Below are 19627 nucleotides of genomic sequence, written 5' to 3'. Positions count from 1 at the left end.
ACGTGGGTGGCAGCATCATGTTGTCGGGGGTGCTTTGCTGCAGGAGGGACTGGTGCACTTCACAAAATAGATGGCATCATGAGGTAGGAAAATTATGTGGATATATTGAAGCAACATCGCAAGACATCAGTCAGGAAGTTAAAGCTTGGTCGCAAATGGGTCTTCCAAATGGACAATGACCCCGAGCATACTTCCAAAGTTGCAAAATGGCTTAAGGACAACAAAGTCAAGGTATTGGAGTGGCCATCACAAAGCCCTGACCTCAATCCTATAGAAAATTGTGGGCAGAACTGAAAAAGCATGTGCGAGCAAGGAGGCCTACAAACCTGACTCAGTTACACCAGCTCTGTCAGGAGGAAAGGGCCAAAATTCACCCAACTTATTGTGGGAAGCTTGTGGAAGGCTACCCGAAACATTTGACCCAAGTTAAACAATTTAAAGGCAATGCTACCAAATACTAATTGCGTGTATGTAAACTTCTGACCCACTGGGAATGTGATGAAAGAAATAAAAGCTGAAATAAATCATTCTCTCTATTATTATTCGGACATTTCACATTCTTAAAATAAAGTGGTGATCCTAACTGACCTAAGACGGGGAATTTTTACTTGGTTTAAATGTCAGGAATTATGAAAAACTGAGTTTAAACCGTATTTAAACTGTATACTGTAGATATGGCTCTGTTGTAGATTGATTCTATCCAGCCCACAGAACTACAGTAAGATTGCCCTATTCCTCATCAGACAGTCAATACTCCATCACAGCACACCACACAAACCTCCACCAGAAAGCAATATTAGAAAAGATATGCTTGCAATTAGCCTATGCCCAGGCATTCGAATCAAGATTCGTCCAGTTGCATTCGATTTCTCCACTGTAGCCCAACTGACATTTTTGCAGTTAAAAAAACCTTGAACATATAAATACATTTTTTTGGGGGGGGGGTTATAGGGGGCGATAGCATCATACATAATCACGATAGGACAAAGATTGACATCTCCCAACCCTAACACGCAGAGAGAGAGAGAGAGAGAGAGAGAAGAAAGAGAATGAGAGAGAGAGAGAGAGAGAGACCTCTGTGACAGCTGCTGAGAGGCAAGACATCGGAGGTCGTTCACACAGATTTGACAGCAGTTGTCTCGCCCTTATGGACAGGGTTAAGTTACTCGCACGCACGCACACAGACACACGCACAGACTCACACCCCTCTTCTCCCTTTTCCTTCCTAACCATCTCTCCCCTCCCTCCCTCCTGACAAGTTCATTCCTTCAGCATGATTCATCGGCCTAATCTTAACTCCTTGGGATGCACTCTGCATTCCAACACTCAAACACACAAAAGCCACAGCATATGCTTGGGATCAAACGTAGACATTTAGTAGAGGCCCATCTAGAATAGGAGCTGATAGATAACAAAATAGTTTGAGAAACCTTACCCAATGTGAATGAATAATACTGAATTAGGCAGCTTCAACTACTCTTCCCTTGTACCTTCACTAAGGAATATAACGCTCAAAAGGTCAGGGTAAGGAATGGATAGAGATCCTATTATTACTAAATAACAAAAGTCATTGAAGTGTTAGTATTGGTTTCCTCAAAATTCCATGTTCAATTTGATATGGAAACAATTGTCCTATGTGAATACCTATATATCACTTGAATTCAAATTTTGCCATGCAGGTCATTGCATGCCAAAACCAGACGCGCCACACAGGCTCTGATGACCTAGTTCTGTTCCTCACCAACCTAAAATTATTTGGCAACATGTTGTCAGCAGGCATTGGTCTAGACATCATTTGCAACATGTCTAAAAGAGAAAAAAAAGTCTACAGTGTATTCTTGTCATTCTGAGACAAGGGCACCTTACCACCTATTGCTTTAGAGTAATCATTGTGAATGTTTTCTATGGCCACCACAGTATAGTAATGAAAGTGTTATTGTAAATCACAGTCATTCATAACCCATTCACATTGAATTACTTCTAAGGTGAGGAAAACAACAAATTCTCATTTGGGTGCACTACCCCTTTAAGTTTGCCTCTGCTTCCAGCACAGTTCTGCTCTGTCTATGACAGCCTTGTAGGGCTCTGGCCAGTCAGAGTATGAGGTCAGTTTCTCCGTTCATTGCCTCTGGGGTTTTCTGACTCAGCCAGTGGTATAAATTTTGTCTGTTTGGAAGGAAAACAGTTTCCCTCCACTCTCTGTGCCACCTCCCTGTCAATTCTGCCCAGAAGAATGGACTGTGCTCGTACCAGACCCCTCCTTATGTGAGCGCTCTCTCTCCTTCTGTGCTCACCTTCTGTGAGCACACACTCCCCTTCTGTGCTCACCTTCTGTGAGCACACTCTCCCCCTTCTGTGCTCACCTTCTGTGAGCTCTTTCTCTCCGTTCTATGCTCTCCTTATGTGAGCCCTCTCTCCACTTCTGTGCTCTGCTTTTGTGAGCCCGCTCTCTCCCCCTCTGTGGTCTCCTTTGATGAGCTCTCTCCTTATGTGCTCTCCTTCTATGAGCTCTCTCCTTCTGTGCTCTCCTTCTATGAGCTCCCTCTCTCCTTCTGTGAGCACTCTCTCTCTACTTATGTGCTCTCCTATGAGCTCTCTCCTTCTGTGCTCTCCTTCTGCGAGCTTGCTTTCCTTCTGTGGCACACATCAACTCCATCATCCCAGACAACCCACTCCAATTTGCATACCGCTTGTCTACAGAAGATGTAGTCTCAATTACACTCCACACTGCCCTCTCCCACCTGGACAAAAGGAATACCTATGTGAGAATGCTGTTCATCGACTACAGCTCAATCAATGTTCAACACCATAGTGCCCTCCAAGCCCGTCACCAAGTTCGGGACCCTGGGACTGAAGACCTCCCTCCGCAACTGGACCCTGGACTTCCTGATGGTGATGAGAGTAGGTAACAACACCTCTGCCATTATGACCCTCAACATGGGGCTGCCCTGGGCTGTGTGCTGAGCCCCCTCCTGTACTCCCTGTTTACCCACGAATGTGTGGCCACACACAACTCCAACTCCATCACCAAGGCAGAGCCAGAGTGTGGTGCGGACGGCCCAGCTCATCACTGGGGGGGGGGGGGGCTCCCAGTCATCCAGGACGTACATGCCGGGTGGTGTCTGAGAAAGGCCCGGAAAATTGCCAAAGACTCCAGCCACCTGAGACATGGACTGTTCTCCAAGCTCCCATCCGGCAGGCAGTACCAGTGCATCAAGGCACAGACCAACAGACGAGTAAACAGCTTCTATCCCCTGGCCACAAGACTTAAAATGGCTAACAGCTTACTGCTCTCCCTCTCCCACAGCCTATCCACACTGACTATGCCCACCCACAGGTCTCTACCCACTCAGACACACACACACACACCTTCACTGTCACTCTTACTCACATGCAAATACTCAAAACACCCATTACTGACGCCACACAACTATTATTGATTAGATGTATTACTACCATTACACAGCTGTTCATAGATTATTGATTTCCATTACCATTAGTATTCACTGTATCTTGCTACTGGTCGATATCACTCCAGTTTACATGTATATATTACCATAAGTATTTATATATTCTGGTTACCAGTCACGTTTCAGACCTGTTTCCATGTATATCCTACTACCAGCCACATTGATGTATGAACCTACCTCAACCACCCCAGTATCCCTGCATATTGAATACAGGTACTGGCTCTGACACCTGCATTCTTGTGTTTCTTCAACTTATATCTTACTTGTGTTTTTTTTAATTATATTGTCGATTATTTCAATCTCACTCATAGACATTATCCTGACCAACTTGCCCTCCAATTACACCTCTGCTGTTTTCAATCAGGATCTCAGCCTCAGTGCCTGCATGTGCTATGGATCCGCAGTCAAACTTTCCCCCTCATCGCTGTCACACGCTCCCAAAAACACTTCTGCGAGCAGGCCTTTCTAATCGATCTGGCCCAGGTATCCTGGAAGGATATTGACCTCGTCCCATCGGTAGAGGATGCCTGGTCGTTCTTTAAATGTAATTTCCTCGCCATCTTAAATAAGCATGCCCCTTTCAAAAAATGTAAAACTAAGAACAGATATAACCATTGGTTCACTCCATACCTGACTGCCCTTGATCAGCACAAAAACATCATGTGCCGGACTGCACTAGCATCGAATAGTCCCCGAGATATGCAACTTTTCAGGGAAGTCAGGAACCAATACATGCAGTCAGTCAGGAAAGCAAAGGCTAGCTTTTTCAAACAGAAATTTGCATCCTGTAGCTCTAACTCCAAAAAGTTTTGGGACACTGTAAAGTCCATGGAGAATAAGAGCACCTCCTTCCAGCTGCCCACTGCACTGAGGCTAGGAAACACTGTCACCACCGATAAATCCACAATAATCAAGAATTTCAAGAAGCATTTCTCTACGGCTGGCCATGCTTTCCTCCTGGCTACCCCAACCCCTGCAACCCCTGAGATCCCTGAAGATTGGAAAGATGCCACGGTCATCCCCCTCTTCAAAGGGAGTGACACTCTAGACCCAAACTGTTACAGACCTATATCCATCCTGCCCTTCCTTTCTAAAGTCTTCGAAATCCAAGTTAATAAACAGATCACTGACCATTTCGAATCCCGCTGTACCTTCTCCGCTGCACAATCCAGTTTCCGAGCTGGTCATGGGTGCACGCTCAAGGTATTAAATGATATCATAACCACCATCGATAAAAGACAGTACTGTGCAGCAGTCTTCATCCACCTGGCCAAGGCTTTTGACTCTGTCAATCACCGTATTCTTATTGGCAGACTCAACAGCCTTGGTTTCTCAAATGACTGCCTCGCCTGTTTCACCGACTACTTCTCAGAGTTCAGTGTGTCAAATCAGAGGTGACAGTTGTCCGGACCTCTGGCAGTCTCTATGGGGGTACCACAGGGTTACATTCTCGGGTCGACTCTTTTCTCTGTATATATCAACGATGTCGCTGCGGGTGATTCCCTGATCCACCTCTACGCAGACGACACCATTCTGTATACATCTGGCCCTTCTTTGGTCACTGTGTTAACAAACCTCCAAACGAGCTTCAATGCCATACAACACTCCTTCCGTGGTCTCCAACTGCTCTTAAACTTTTTGGGATAGGGGGCAGCATTTTCACTTTTGGATGAATAGCGTACCCAGAGTGAACTGCCTCCTACTCTGTCCCAGATGCTAATATATGCATATTATTATTGGTATTGGATAGAAAACAATCTGAAGTTTCTAAAACTGTTTTAATGATGTCTGTGAGTATAACAGAACTCACATGGCTGGTGAAAACCTGAAAAAAATCCAACCAGAAAGTGGGATATCTGAGGTTTGTAGTTTTTCAAAGCTTGGCCTACCGAATACACAGTGTCTATGGAGTCAAGTTGCACTTCCTACATTTCCACTAGATGTCAACCGTCTTTAGAAACTGGTTTGAGGATTCTACTATAAAGGAGGGGCTCATGAGACCTGTTTGAGTCAGTGGTCTGGCAGAGTGTCTCAGGCTCGTGACGCGCGCTCCCAACAAAGTTAGCTCTTGTTCCAGTGCTTTTCTTCAGACATAGGAATTCTCCGGCTGGAAGCTTATTGATGTTAAAAACATCCTTAAGAATGATTCCATACATCGTTTGACTTGTTTCTACGACCTGTAACGGAACTTTGAGTTTTTGTCTGGACAAAGTGCTCGCGCCTCATGAAGATGGATTACTGGGTTGAACACGCTAACAACGAGTGGCTATTTGGACATAAATTATGGACTTTATGGAACAAATCAGTCATTTATTGTCGAACTGGGATTCCTTGGAGTGCCTTCTGATGAAGATCATTAAAGGTAAGTTAATATTTATAGTGTTACTTCTAACTTCTGTTGACTCAAATGGCAGATATTTCTCTGGCTGCATTGGGCTCTGAGCGCCGTTCTCAGATTATGCATTTTCCGTAAAGTTTTTTTTTAAATCCGACACAGTGGTTGCATTAAGGAGAAGTCTATCTTTAAGTCTGTGAATAACAGTTATTATCAATGTTTATTATGAGTATTTCTGCAAAATCACCGGATGTTTTGGAATCAAAACATTACTGCACGTAAGACGCCAATGTAAATTGAGATTTTTTGATATAAATATGCACATTATCCAACAAAACATACATGTATTGTGTAACATGATGTCCTATGAGTGTCATCTGATGAAGATCATCAAAGGTTAGTGATTAATTTTAACTATATTTCTGCTTTTTGTGAAAAATGTCTGGGTGTTTTTTTGACTTGGCTATGACCTAACATAATCATGTTGTGCTTTCGCTGTAAAGCATTTTTGAAATCGGACACGATGGGTAGATTAACAAGATGTTTATCTTTCATTTGCTGTATTGGATTTGTTCATGTGTGAAAGTTACATATTTCAAAAAATATATATTTGAATTTCGTGCGCTGACTTTTCAGCGGAATGTTGTCGAGGGGTTCTGCTAGCGGAACGCCTGCGCTAGAAAGGTTAAATGCTAATCAAACTAAATGCATGCTTTTCAACCGATCACTGCCCGCACCCACCCGCCTGACTAGCATCATTACTCTGAACGGTTCTGGCTTAGAATATGTGGACAACTACAAATACCTAAGTGTCTGGCTAGACTGTAAATTCTCCTTCCAGACTCATATTAAACATCTCCAATCCAAAATAAAATCTAGAATCTATTTCGTAACAAAGCCTCTTTCACTCACGCCGCCAAAGATACCCTCGTAGAACTGACTATCCTACCAATCCTTGACTTCGGCGATGTCATTCACAAAATAGCCTCCAACACTCTACTCAGCAAACTGGATGCAGTCTATCACAGTGCCATCCGTTTTGTCGCCAAAGCCCCATACACCACCCACCACTGCAACCTGTATGCTCTCGTCGGCTGGCCCTCGCTAGATATTCGTCGCCAGACCCACTGGCTCCAGGTCATCTATAAATCTTTGCTAGGTAAAGCTCCGCCTTATCTCAGCTCACTGGTCACAATAACAACAGACACCCGTAGCACGCGCTCCGGCAGTTATATCTCACTGGTCATCCCCAAAGCCAACACCTCTTTTGGCCGCCTTTCCTTCCAGTTCTCTGCTGTCAATGACTGGAACGAATTGCAAAAATCGCTGAAGTTGGAGACTTACCTCCCTCACGAACTTTAAACATCAGCTATCTGAGCAGCTAACCAAATCGCTGCAGCTGTAAATAGCTATCTACTATCTACCTCATCCCCATATTTTTCTTATTTACTATTTGCACACCAGTATTGCTACTTGCACAGCAATCACTCCAGTGTTAAATTGTTAAATTGCAATTACTTCGCAACTATGGCCTATTTATTGCCTTACCTCCTCACACCGTTTGCGCACACTGTATATGGACTTTTTTCCCCCTATTGTGTTATTGACTGTACGTTTGTTTATTCCATGTGTAACTCTGTGCTGCTGTTTGTGCCACACTGCTTTGCTATATCTTGGTCAGGTCGCAGCTGTAAATGAGAACTTGTTCTCAACTGGCCTACCTGGTTAAATAAAGGTGAAATCAAAAAGATAACTATATTATTAAATCACTACATTGTTAGGAAAGAGCTCTCAATGTAAGAATTAATTTTATATTTATATAGCCCTTCTTACATCAGCTGATATCTCAAAGTGCTGTACAGAATCCCAGCCTAAAACCCCAAACAGCAAGCAATGCAGGTGTAGAAGCACGGTTGCTAGGAAAAACTCCCTAGAAAGGCCAAAACCTAGGAAGAAACCTAGAGAGGAACCAGGCTATGAGGGGAGGCCAGACCTCTTCTGGCTGTGCCAGGTGGAGATTATAACAGAACATGGCCAAGATGTTCAAATGTTCGTAAATGACCAGCATGGTCAAATAATAATAATCACAGTAGTTGTTGAGGGTGCAGCAAGTCAGCACCTCAGGAGTAAATGTAGGTTGGCTTTTCATAGCCGATCATTAAGAGTATCTCTACTGCTCCTGCTGTCTCTAGAGAGTTGAAAGCAGCAGGTCTGGGACAGGTAGCACGTCCGGTGAACAGGTCAGGGTTAAATAGCTGCAGGCAGAACAGTTATGTTGTGTTACAGTGTAGGGGATTGGGAGTTTGCGTCCTGGTTGGGACAGAGTTTCCACTTGTGTCACCCATGTGTACGTGTGAATGAATGCGTGAACGCGTGTTCATGCAAACGTCTGTGCAAAATTGAGGGTCAACACTTACCACTCTCAGCAGCCTCCTCTGCTCCTTGAAGGTGGCGCAGCAGCCCAGCACTCCAGTCACCATGACGATGGCCCCGGCAAGGATTAGGATATAGGCGGAGGCGGCGTAGGTCGCGGAGGAGAGCAGGCTGATGTAGTCGCTCTTCTCCACCAGCGTCCAGATGCCCACTGCCATCACCACGCCCCCTGCCAGCTGGGAGGACAAAGTACAGAGGAAGAATTAGACACACAGGCTAGTGGGTAGTGGGCTGACACCGAAAACAGTGAAATTGATTGATCTACGTCGAGGAAGGAAGAGTTTTTGTATTTGTTATTTGTATTTTTTTATTTAGCCGTTATTTTACCAGGTAAGTTGACTGAGAACACGTTCAAGACGAGAGGGATGAATGAGCCAATTGTAAACTGGGGATTATTAGGTGACCGTGATGGTTTGAGGGCTGGATTTGGAATTTTGCAAGGACACCGGGGTTAACACCCCTACTCTTACAATAAGTGCCATGGGATCTTTAATGACCTCAGAGAGTCAGGACACCCGTTTAACGTCCCACCCGAAAGACGGCACCCTACACAGGGCAGTCACCAATCACCCTGGGGCATTGGGATATTTTTTAGACCAGAGGAAAGAGTGCCTCATATTGGCCCTCCAACACCACTTCCAGCAGCATCTGGTCTCCCATCCAGGGACTGACCAGGACAAACCCTGCTTAGCTTCAGAAGCAAACCAGCAGTGGTATGCAGGGTGGTATGCTACTGGCTACGACAATGAAATATTCTTATGATTACTGTAAAATTTGTTGTCACCTTCAATTCTTGCAAAAAGGTACATTTGAGAAAGTATATCTCAAAAGTCTTCAGGTTATTTTGCAAACTGCTAAACTTGGAACCAATTAGAACTCCTGCACATACCCCTCTTGATGAAGGCAGCCAAGATGTTAACACAGCCTCTGATGTGCTTTCAGTGTGTTAAGAGGATCTAATGTTAGCTCCCAAAGACTGAAATGAGATAAATATCGGTTTTCGAGTGCACTTGAAATATGCAGCATGCAATATGAACGGTCTTGATCATATGGAGTGTTAACTATTGAAAGCTCGCCAATGTTACAGCTGACTAGACTAGCCTAGCCAGCTAATACTGTAAATGTCAATGTGCCTGCTCAGGAAGCTAGTGTTTCATTAGCTATCTTTGTAAGTGAATTCAATAAAGATTCATGCTTTGGCATGATTGTCTGATTTCAAGGAACTAGCTGCAGGCTTAAATAAATATCCAATCAAATAATTAGCATAGAAACCCAGATATACAGAGCATTCGGAAATTATTCAGACCTCTTTACTTGTTCCACATTTTGTTACGTTAGTCTTATTATAAAATGGATCAAAATACATGTTTTCCTCAATCTACACACTATAACCCATAATGACAAAGCGAAAAAAGGTTTTTCAAAATGTACCATATTTACATAAGTATTCAGACCCTTTGATATTAGACTCAAAATTGAGCTCAGGTGCATCCTGTTTCCATTGATCATCCTTGAGATGATTTTACAACGTGATTGGAGGCCACCTAGGGTAAATTCAATTGACTGGACATGACGTGATGACTGGCATATATAATACAATGCTCAAAAAAATAAAAGGGAACACTTAAACAACACAATGTAACTCCAAGTCAATCACACTTCTGTGAAATCAAACTGTCCACTTAGGAAGCAACACTGATTGACAATAAATTGCACATGCTGTTTACAAATGGAATAGACAACGGGTGGAAATTATAGGCAATTAGCAAGACCACAGACCACTTCTCAGTTCCTATGCTTCCTGGCTGTTGTTTTGGTCACTTTTCAATGTTGGCGGTGCTTTCACTCTAGTGGTAGCATGAGATGGAGTCTACAACCCACACAAGTGGCTCAGGTAGTGCAGCTCATCCAGGATGGCACATCAATGCGAGCTGTGGCAAGAAGGTTTGCTGTGTATGTCAGCGTAGTGTCCAGAGCATGGAGGCGCTACCAGGAGACAGGCCAGTACATCAGGAGATGTGGAGGAGGCCGTAGGAGGGCAACAACCCAGCAGCAGGACCGCTACCTCCAATTGAGCACATCTGGGACAGCATGTCTCGCTCCATCCACCAACGCTACATTGCACCACAGACTGTCCAGGAGTTGGCGGATGCTTTAGTCCAGGTCTGGGAGGAGATCCCTCAGGAGACCATCCGTCACCTCATCAGGAGCATGCCCAGGCGTTGTAGGGAGGTCATACAGGCACGTGGAGGCCACACACACACTACTGAGCCTCATTTTGACTTGTTTTAAGGACATTACATCAAAGTTGGATCAGCCTGTAGTGTGGTTTTCCACTTTAATTTTGAGTGTGACTGCAAATCAAAACCTCCATGGGTTGATAAATTTGATTTCCATTGATAATTTGTGTGTGATTTTGTTGTCAGCACATTCAACTATGTAAAGAAAAAAGTATTTAATAAGAATATTTCATTAATTCAGATCTAGGATGTGTTATTTTAGTGTTACCTTTATTTTTTGAGCAGTGTATATATGTCGATATAAGGTCCCACAGTTGACAGCGCATATCAGAGCAAAAACCAAGCTATTAAGTCAAAGGAATTGTCCGTAGAGCTCAGAGACAGGATTGTGTTGAGGCACAGAACTGAGGAAGGGTACCAAAACATTTCTGCAGCATTGAAGGTCCCTAAGAACACAGTGGCCTCCATCGTTGTTAAATGGAAGAAGTTTGGAACCACCAAGAACCGTCCCAGAGCTGGCCGTCCAGCCAAACTGAGCAATTGGGGGAGAAGGGCCTTGGTCAAGGAGATGGGAGAACCATCTCTGCAGCACTCCACCAATCAGACCTTTATAGAGTGGCCAGACGGAAGCCCCTCCTCAGTAAGAGGCATTTGAGATCAGACCATGAGAAACAAGATTCTCTGGTCTGATGAAACCAAGATTGAACTCTTTGGCCTGAATGCCAAGCATCACGTCTGGAGAAAACCTGGCACCATCCCTATGCTGAAGCATGGTGGTGGCAGCATCATGCTGTGTGGATATTTTTCAGCGGCATGGACTGGGAGGCAGTCAGGATCAAGGGAAAGATGAACGGAGCAAAGTAGAGAGATCCAGAGTGCTCAGGACCTCAGACTGGGACGAAGGATCACCTTTCAAACAGGACAATGACCCTAAGCACACAGCCAAGACAACACAGGAGTGGACAAGTTTCTGAATGTCCTTGAGTGGCCCAGCCTGAGGCCAGACTTGAACACGATCGAACATCTCTGGAGACCTGAAAATAGCTGTGCAGTGATGCTCCCCATCCAACCTGACAGAGCTTGAGAGGATCTGCAGAGAAGAATGTGAGAAACTCCCCAAATACAGGTGTGCCACGCTTGTAGCGTCATACCCAAGGCGGCTTTAATTGCTGCCAAAGGTGCTTCAACAAAGTACTGAGTAAAGGGTCTGAATACTTACGTAAATGTGAACAGTTTTTTATTTTTTTATACATTTGCAAAAAGATCTTGCTGGGGTATTGTATGTAGATTGATGGGCAAAATGTTATTTAGTCAATTTTAGAATAAGGCTGTAATGTAACAAAATGTGGAAAAAGTGAAGGGGCACTGCATGTTTGAATCAGTGACAGCACCAGTAAACCAGACAGCACCATTTTCTTGTTTTTATTATTTACGGATAGCCAGGGGCACACTCCAACACTCAGACATCATTTACAAATTAATGTGTGTTAAGGGAGTTCACCAGATCAGAGGCAGTAGGGATGTTCTTGATAAGTGCATGGATTTTACTATTGTTCTGGCTGCTAAGCATTCAAAATGTAATGAGTACTTTTCAATGTCAGAGAAAATGCATGGAGTAAAAAGTACATCATTTTCTTTAGGAATGTAGTGAAGTAAAAGTTGTCAAAAATATAAAGAGTAAAGTACAGATACCCCCAAAAATGACTTAAGTAGTACTTCAAAGTATCTTTACACCACTGGTTAGAATGGAGGTTTAAAAAAATGACAACTGCATAAGCATATTAGCCAATACGTATAGCATACCATGCAATAAAATATTTTCTAAAAATTGTTGTACAATGGGCTCTGCAATAACCGAGTTTGATTTCTAAACCAGATGAGTCCTCAAATAGCAGCTACCCAATACCATGGTGGACATGCATAATGTTGGATGCATTGGAATATAAGGAATAGAGAATGATAAAGACCGTGTAGGATTATAAGAAAAAGCAGCTAGAAAACTACTGTTTTAATGTTCATTGAATGAGTACGTTTACATGCGCACAAATAATTTGATACTAAACGGATTATGGCAGTAGGCTGGTTATGGCGTGTCATGCAAACACCGCACTCTGCTTATCTTAAAATCGGCATAAGGTCATAATCGAAGTAAGCATGTGCTGATTAAAACGTGTTTTTCTGAGCAATCTTTCAAATTATTAAGACATGTAGATGCCTTAATCAGAGTTATAGCGGTGTATTTGATCTGCGCATGTTCGAGCACAAGCAATGTGAGCTTCTTTTAGCACAAGTGAAGTGACTACAGAAAAACTGAAAGTATGCATCTTAGAAATAGTTTTCACATACAAACTTTATACATGTCTGAACTCAAGAATCAAATATTCTTCACAAAAATAACATGGTCGTATTGGTAGAACGTTTCTGATTTCAGACGTGTCCATATAAACAGGATTATTAGGGAAATCGTTCTGCTGGCAAAGCATGTAAATGTTTAAATCTAAATTATAATAATCTGACTATTCGCACTATTATTGTGTTCATGTAACCACTCACATTGAGTATATTTAGGTGTTTTAAATGAATACCTTTCCGACTAACATTCTAAAAGTTGACCCTGCCAAAATCTTGCCAACCCATTCCTTATTCTACTAACTATGCCTGCGTGTGAGACATGTTTTCTATGACATACAGTACCAGTCAAAAGTTTGGACACACCTACTCATTCCAGGGTTTTCCTTTTGGTCTACATTGTAAAATAATAGTGAATACATCAAAACTATGAAATAACACATATGGAATCATGTAGTAACCAAAAAAAGTGTTAAACAAATCCCAAAATATTTTACATTTGAGATTCTTCAAAGTAACCACCCTTTCCCTTGATGACAGCTTTGCACACTCTTGGCAAAAACCTGGGCACCTGATGGGAACAATAGAATTCATGTTACAATAGTAAAATAATCTCTTTGTCATCTGTTAAACTGAATTCAGTCTTTGAAATGCTCAAACAAGCACGTACGTGTATCTGTAGTTGGTGTTCTTCAAATCTAAAATGCACTAGACTGTGTCAGGCAAAACCCACAAAATAGACAACATGCAAATACATATGTCAGTCCAATGTCTAAATAGTGACGGCAGGGCAAGTTCAAATTGCAGTAAGATGCTTCTCCTCACAGGTGAGTGAATCAGCTCATGCTTAGTGAATAGTACTTGGTTGATCTCTGGGAGCAGGACACATGAGAACTGAATAGATTATGTGAGAAAAAAGTGAGACAAGAATAAATACAATAAACCATGACAGCAAAGGAATGTAGTTTGAGTTAAAAATGAACATCCCACTCCAACTATTGACAGGGATAATGTGGTATTTCTTATTTGTCAGTATGAATGAAATTAGACGGTCCTGCCTTGATGAATAACTGTATGAGCTTTACACTACTTGTCCTGCAGATTTCTTTAGTCTTAAATTATTACTTGGAATAGACTGATATCTGAAATGGTCCTTGTCCCTGATTGACATGCTAGCTAGTGATAAAGCCCCAGTACCTTCAGAAAGTATTCATACCCCTTTATTTGTTCCACATTTTGTGTTACAGCCTGAATTCAAAATTGATTAAATAATGAAAGTGAAAACATGATTTTAGAAATCTTAGCAAATTTATTGAAAATGAAATATGGAAATCTCATTTAGATAAGTATTCACATGCCTGAATCAAGACATGTTAGAATCACCTTTGGAGTTTACAGCTGTGAGTCTTTCTGGGTATGTCTCGAAGATCTTTGCACACCTGGATTGTGCAATATTTGCCCATTATTCTTTTGAAAGTTCTTCAAGATCTGTTATATTGTTTGTTGATCATTGCTAGACAACCATTTTTAAGTCTAGCCATAGATTTTCAATCTGATTTAAGTCAAAACTGCAACTCAGTCACTCAGGAACATTCACCATCTTCTTGATTTTTTATACTGAAACATTTCCCAGTCCTTAATTAATGTTTACAACCATACCTATAACATGACGCAGCCACCAATACACTTGAAGATATGGAAAGTGGTACTCTAATGTGTTGTATTCCATTTGCCCCAAACATTACTCTTTGTATACAGGACAAAAAATGAATTGCTTTGCCACATTTTTTGCAGTATTACGTTAGTGCCTTGTAGCAAACAAGATGCATGTTTTAGAATATTTTTTATTCTGTAGAGGCTTCCTTCTTTCCACTCTGTCAGTTAGGTTAGTATTGTGGAGTAACTATAATTTTGTTCATCCATTCTCCTATCACAGCCATTAAAACTCTGTAACTGTTTTAAAGTCACAGTTGGCCTCATGGTGAAATCCCAGAGTGGTTTCCTTCCTCACCGGCAACTGAGTTAGGAAAGAAACTTGTATCTTTCTAGTGACTGGGTGTATTGACACAATTTCCAAAGTGTAATTAATAACTTTAACATGCTAGTTGTTGGGTGGCTTCACTGCAAGTATATTGTATGTTTTGGATTCAATAAAATCAAATAAACTTGACCATACTCAAAGGGACATTCAATGTCAGATTTTTTGAACCCATCAACCAATAGGTGTCCTTCTTTGAGAGGAATTGGAAAACCTCCCTGGTCTTTATGGTTGAATCTGTGTTTGAAATTCACTAATCGACAGAGGGACCTTACATATAATTGTATATGTGGGGTACAGAGATGAGCTAGTCAATCCAAAATCATGTTAAACAGTAATGCACACAGAGTGAGTCCATGCAACTTGTCACTTGTTAAGCAAATGTTTATTCCTGAACTTATGTATGCATGCCATAACAAAGGGGTTGAATACTTATTGACTAAAATATATTTCAGCTTTTCATTTTTAATACATTTGTAACATTTTCTAAAAACATATAATTCCACTGACATGATGGGGTATTGTGTGTAGGCCAGTGACACAAAATCTTAGTTTAATTAAAAAATATTTAGGCTGTAACACAACAAAATGTCAAAAAAGTCAAGGGGTGTGAATACTTTCTGAAGGTACTGTATCTGCGCCTGCTAGCTAGCAACTTATCTACTTGTTGTAACTAGCTATCTAACGAGCAAGCTAGCTACATTACTGAGGTTGCTGCATTCTAAGTTGGGAGTAATTTTACAGCTTGCATTGATAGATTACAAATAAATAAAAAATACTTTACCTGAGAAGTCGGCGGGAGATAACTCTCAAGCACGGATAACGTGATTGGCAGACGTTTTCAGCAGAGATAGTACCATGGATGGTACACAATGCAATGCTTGATTGGTTTACAGTTTAGTACTCGGCTGCCAATCGACTAGACAACATTTTTTAAACGTGTATTTTTCCATATATTGACACCTCCTATGTGTTTTAATCAAATCCACTATATTCACTGAGCTTGTCTGATGCTTTAAGCACACTCTTTAACTAAATAATTAAGGCACACAAATGACTAGAGGGAGTCCAACCACCAATTGATTTGATTGCTTTAAGGCTATGGATGAGAAAGTTTACTTATCATTTCCAAACGTTTAGGTCAGTTGTATGCTGTTAACGAACTATTAATAACAGCAAGGGTTACATTAAATAGGCTCAATATTTTTTACTGATACATTTGCTAATATTCAATTCATATGCACATAAAACAAACAAAAGCATTCACTTTGAGAATTGATAGGCTACATATAGGCCATTCATATATAGCTTATGCACAGCATAGTTCAATTTATCGAATCAATTGTTTTCTTGCGCAAACTGTGAGCAACACCTGTCAAACGCAGATATTTCTCCGAAAATACAGGGATGTTGATTTGTACGGGACTAGAATAACTGCAGGTTATAGCTTGTCATTCATTGCATGATGCTTGGTGCTCACGGAATCAGTAGGCTGTCAACCAAACACTCAAACAGGCAACAGAAGCAGGATCTGTCTTATTTATGTAGATATATTGATGATTTAATATATCTATATCTTTAATATATATGATTTAAGACCAGCCACATTAAACAGTTAGGCTATTGATTATAGACCTAATAAAGTTGGGATTTCCTCTCTCCTCACTTTTCTTAGACAATAAGGCATTCTGCTGCTGCCTCCGCCGCATTGTTCTTAACACCAATATGCTGGTTAACTTTACTATTATGCACAATGCAACATGGTCTAAGAAAAGACACCAATTCAACAGCAGACTGGGGGTAAACTACCTGCCCTCCAGGACACCTACACCACCCGATGTCACAGGAAGGCCATAAAGATCAGAGGACAACAACCACCCGAGCCATTGCCTGTTCACACAGCTATCATCCAGAAGGCGAGGTCAGTACAGGTGCATCAAAGCTGGGACCGAGAGACTGAAAAACAGCTTCTATCTCAAGGCCATCAGACTGTTAAACAGCCACCACTAACATTGAGTGGCTGCTGCCAACACACTGACTCAAGTCCAGCCACTTTAATAATGGGAATTGATGGAAATTGATGGAAAATATATCACTAGCCACTTTAAAAACAATGCTACTTAATATAATGTATACATACCCTACATTATTTATCTCATATGTATACGTATATACTGTACTCTAGATCATCTACTGCATCTTTATGTAATACATGTATCACTAGCCACTTTAAACTATGCCACTTTGTTTACATACTCATCTCATATGTATATACTGTACTCGATACCATCTACTGAATCTTGCCTATGCCGCTCTGTACCATCACTCATTCATATATCTTTATGTATATATTCTTTATCCCTTTACACTTGTGTGTATAAGGTAGTAGTTTTGGAATTGTTAGTTAGATTACTCGTTGGTTATTACTGCATTGTCAGAACTAGAAGCACAAGCATTTCGCTACACTCGCATTAACATCTGCTTACCATGTGTATGTGACAAATAACATTTGATTTGATTTGTTCCTGAATTGCAGACAGCGACCACTATCCAACGAGGGGAGAAAGAGCATTTGTTATAAAAACATAGTGTTTTTATTAGTGTTGCACAGTTGTTCTTATGTAATATAACCATACACAGTTGAAGTCGAAAGTTTACATACACCTTAGCAAAATACATTTAAACTCAGTTTTTCACAATTCCTGATATTTAATCATAGTAACAATTCCCTGTCTTAGGATGCCCACTTTATTTTAAGAATGTGAAATGGCAGAATAATAGAGAAAATTATTTATTTCAGCTTTTATTTCTTTCATCACATTCCCAGTGGGTCAGAAGTTTACATACACTCAATTAGTGTTTGGTAGCATTGCCTTGCCTTGTCTTGTTTAACTTGGGTCAAACATTTTGGGTAGCCTTCCACAAGTTTCCCACAATAAGTTGGGCGAATTTTGGCCCATTCCTCCTGTCAGAGCTGGTGTAACTGAGTCAGGTTTGTAGGCCTCCTTGCTCACTCATGCTTTTTCAGTTCTGCCCACAAATTTATATACGATTGAGGTCAGAGCTTTGTGATGGCCACTCCAATACCTTGACTTTGTTGTCCTTACGCCATTTTGCCACAACTTTGGAAGTATGCTTGAGGTCATTGTCCATTTGGAAGACCCATTTGCGACCAAGCTTGAACTTCCTGATTGAAGTCTTGAGATGTTGCTTCAATATATCCACATAATCGTCCTACCTCATGATGTCATCTATTTTGTGAAGTGCACCAGTCCCTCCTGCAGCAAAGCACCCCCACAACATGATGCTGCCACAGCCGTGCTTCACAGTTGGGACAGTGTTCTTCGGCTTGCAAGCCTCCCCCTTTTTCCTCCAAACATAACGATGGTCATTATGGCCAAACAGTTCTATTTTTGTTTCATCAGACCAGAGGACATTTCTCCAAAAAGTACGATCTTTGTCCCCATATGCAGTTGCAAACCGTAGTCTGGCTTTTTTTAATGGCGGTTTTGGAGCAGTGGCTTCTTCCTTGCTGAGAGGCCTTTCAGGTTATATCAATATGGGACTTTTTTACTGTGGATATAAATACTTTTGTACCTGTTTCCTCCAGCATCTTCACAAGGTCCTTTGATGTTGTTCTGGGATTGATTTGCACTTTTCGCATCAATCATCTCTAGAAGACAGAACGCTTCTCCTTCCTGAGCGGTATTACAGTTGCGTGGTTCCATGGTGTTTATGCTTGCGTACTATTGTTTGTACAGATGAACGTGGTACCTTCAGGCATTTTGAAATTGCTCCCAAGGATGAACCAGACTTGTGGAGGTCTACAATTGTTTTTCTTAGGTCTTGGCTGATTTCTTTTGATTTTCCCACGATGTCTAGGAAAGGGGCACTGAGTTTGAAGGTAGGTCTTGAAATACATCCACAGGTACACCTCCAATTGACTCAAATTATATCAATTAGCCTATCAGAAGCTTCTAAAGCCATGACATCATTTTCTGTAATTTTCCAAGCTGTTTAAAGACACAGTCAACTTAGTGTATGTAAACTTCTGACCCACTGGACTTGTGACACAGTGAATTATAAGTGAAATAATCTGTCTGTAAACAAATGTTGGAAAACTTACTTGTGTCATGCACAAAGTAGATGTCCTAACCGACTTGCCAAAACTATAGTTGTGAACAAGAAATTAGTGGCGTGGTTGAAAAACAAATTTTAATGATTCCAACCTAAGTGTATGTAAACTTCCGACTTGAACTGTACAATTTCAGTAGCACGTCTCAGACTGATGGACTATGCCATCCCCACGGCCTCCACAATGGATCATTCCACTACTGCCCGACTAAAGAAATCTCGGTCGACCAACAGCCTATTGACCAAACAATTGACCAACCGACTAAATGGGGTGAGCCCTACAAATATGAAAAACCACTTCCTCCCTTGACATAGATCGATCATCTCAAAACTAAAGCAGATAGCTTTCTACAGCCCACCACCTACAGTGGGAAACAAATGGACCACTGCCACCTTCAATTCTTATAGACAATCATCCTTATGCAGTATTAAACACTGTGGAATAGTTCCCATGAATGAAGATGGCAGTACTTGGTGTGTATTCTTCTTTAAACACAACATTACAGGCCTATATCAACTTAGAAAATACATCACCATCCACAGTTTGAATATGATGAAAAGCTTTTAAATCGACAGTATACTACATTTACACTTGTACATCAGCAGATGTTGCAGCACTGCACCAAAA

At 41.4% G+C, this 19627-nt stretch overlaps 1 protein-coding gene across 1 annotated transcript in view; it reads right to left on the bottom strand.

The window, feature by feature from the left end:
- LOC135546561 (CD151 antigen-like) overlaps positions 1 to 19627 on the bottom strand; it is a 59661-nt gene that overhangs the window by 27136 nt on the left and 12898 nt on the right. The window contains exon 3 of the mRNA XM_064975091.1: positions 8223 to 8414. Within this exon, the coding sequence (XP_064831163.1) occupies positions 8223 to 8414 (192 nt within the window). The remainder of the gene's footprint in view (positions 1 to 8222; positions 8415 to 19627) is intronic.

Source organism: Oncorhynchus masou, chromosome 1 (genome assembly GCF_036934945.1).
Source record: "Oncorhynchus masou masou isolate Uvic2021 chromosome 1, UVic_Omas_1.1, whole genome shotgun sequence".
In the NCBI taxonomy this organism is placed as follows: Eukaryota; Metazoa; Chordata; class Actinopteri; order Salmoniformes; family Salmonidae; genus Oncorhynchus; species Oncorhynchus masou.
This window is presented reverse-complemented; position numbering and strand designations above follow the sequence as displayed.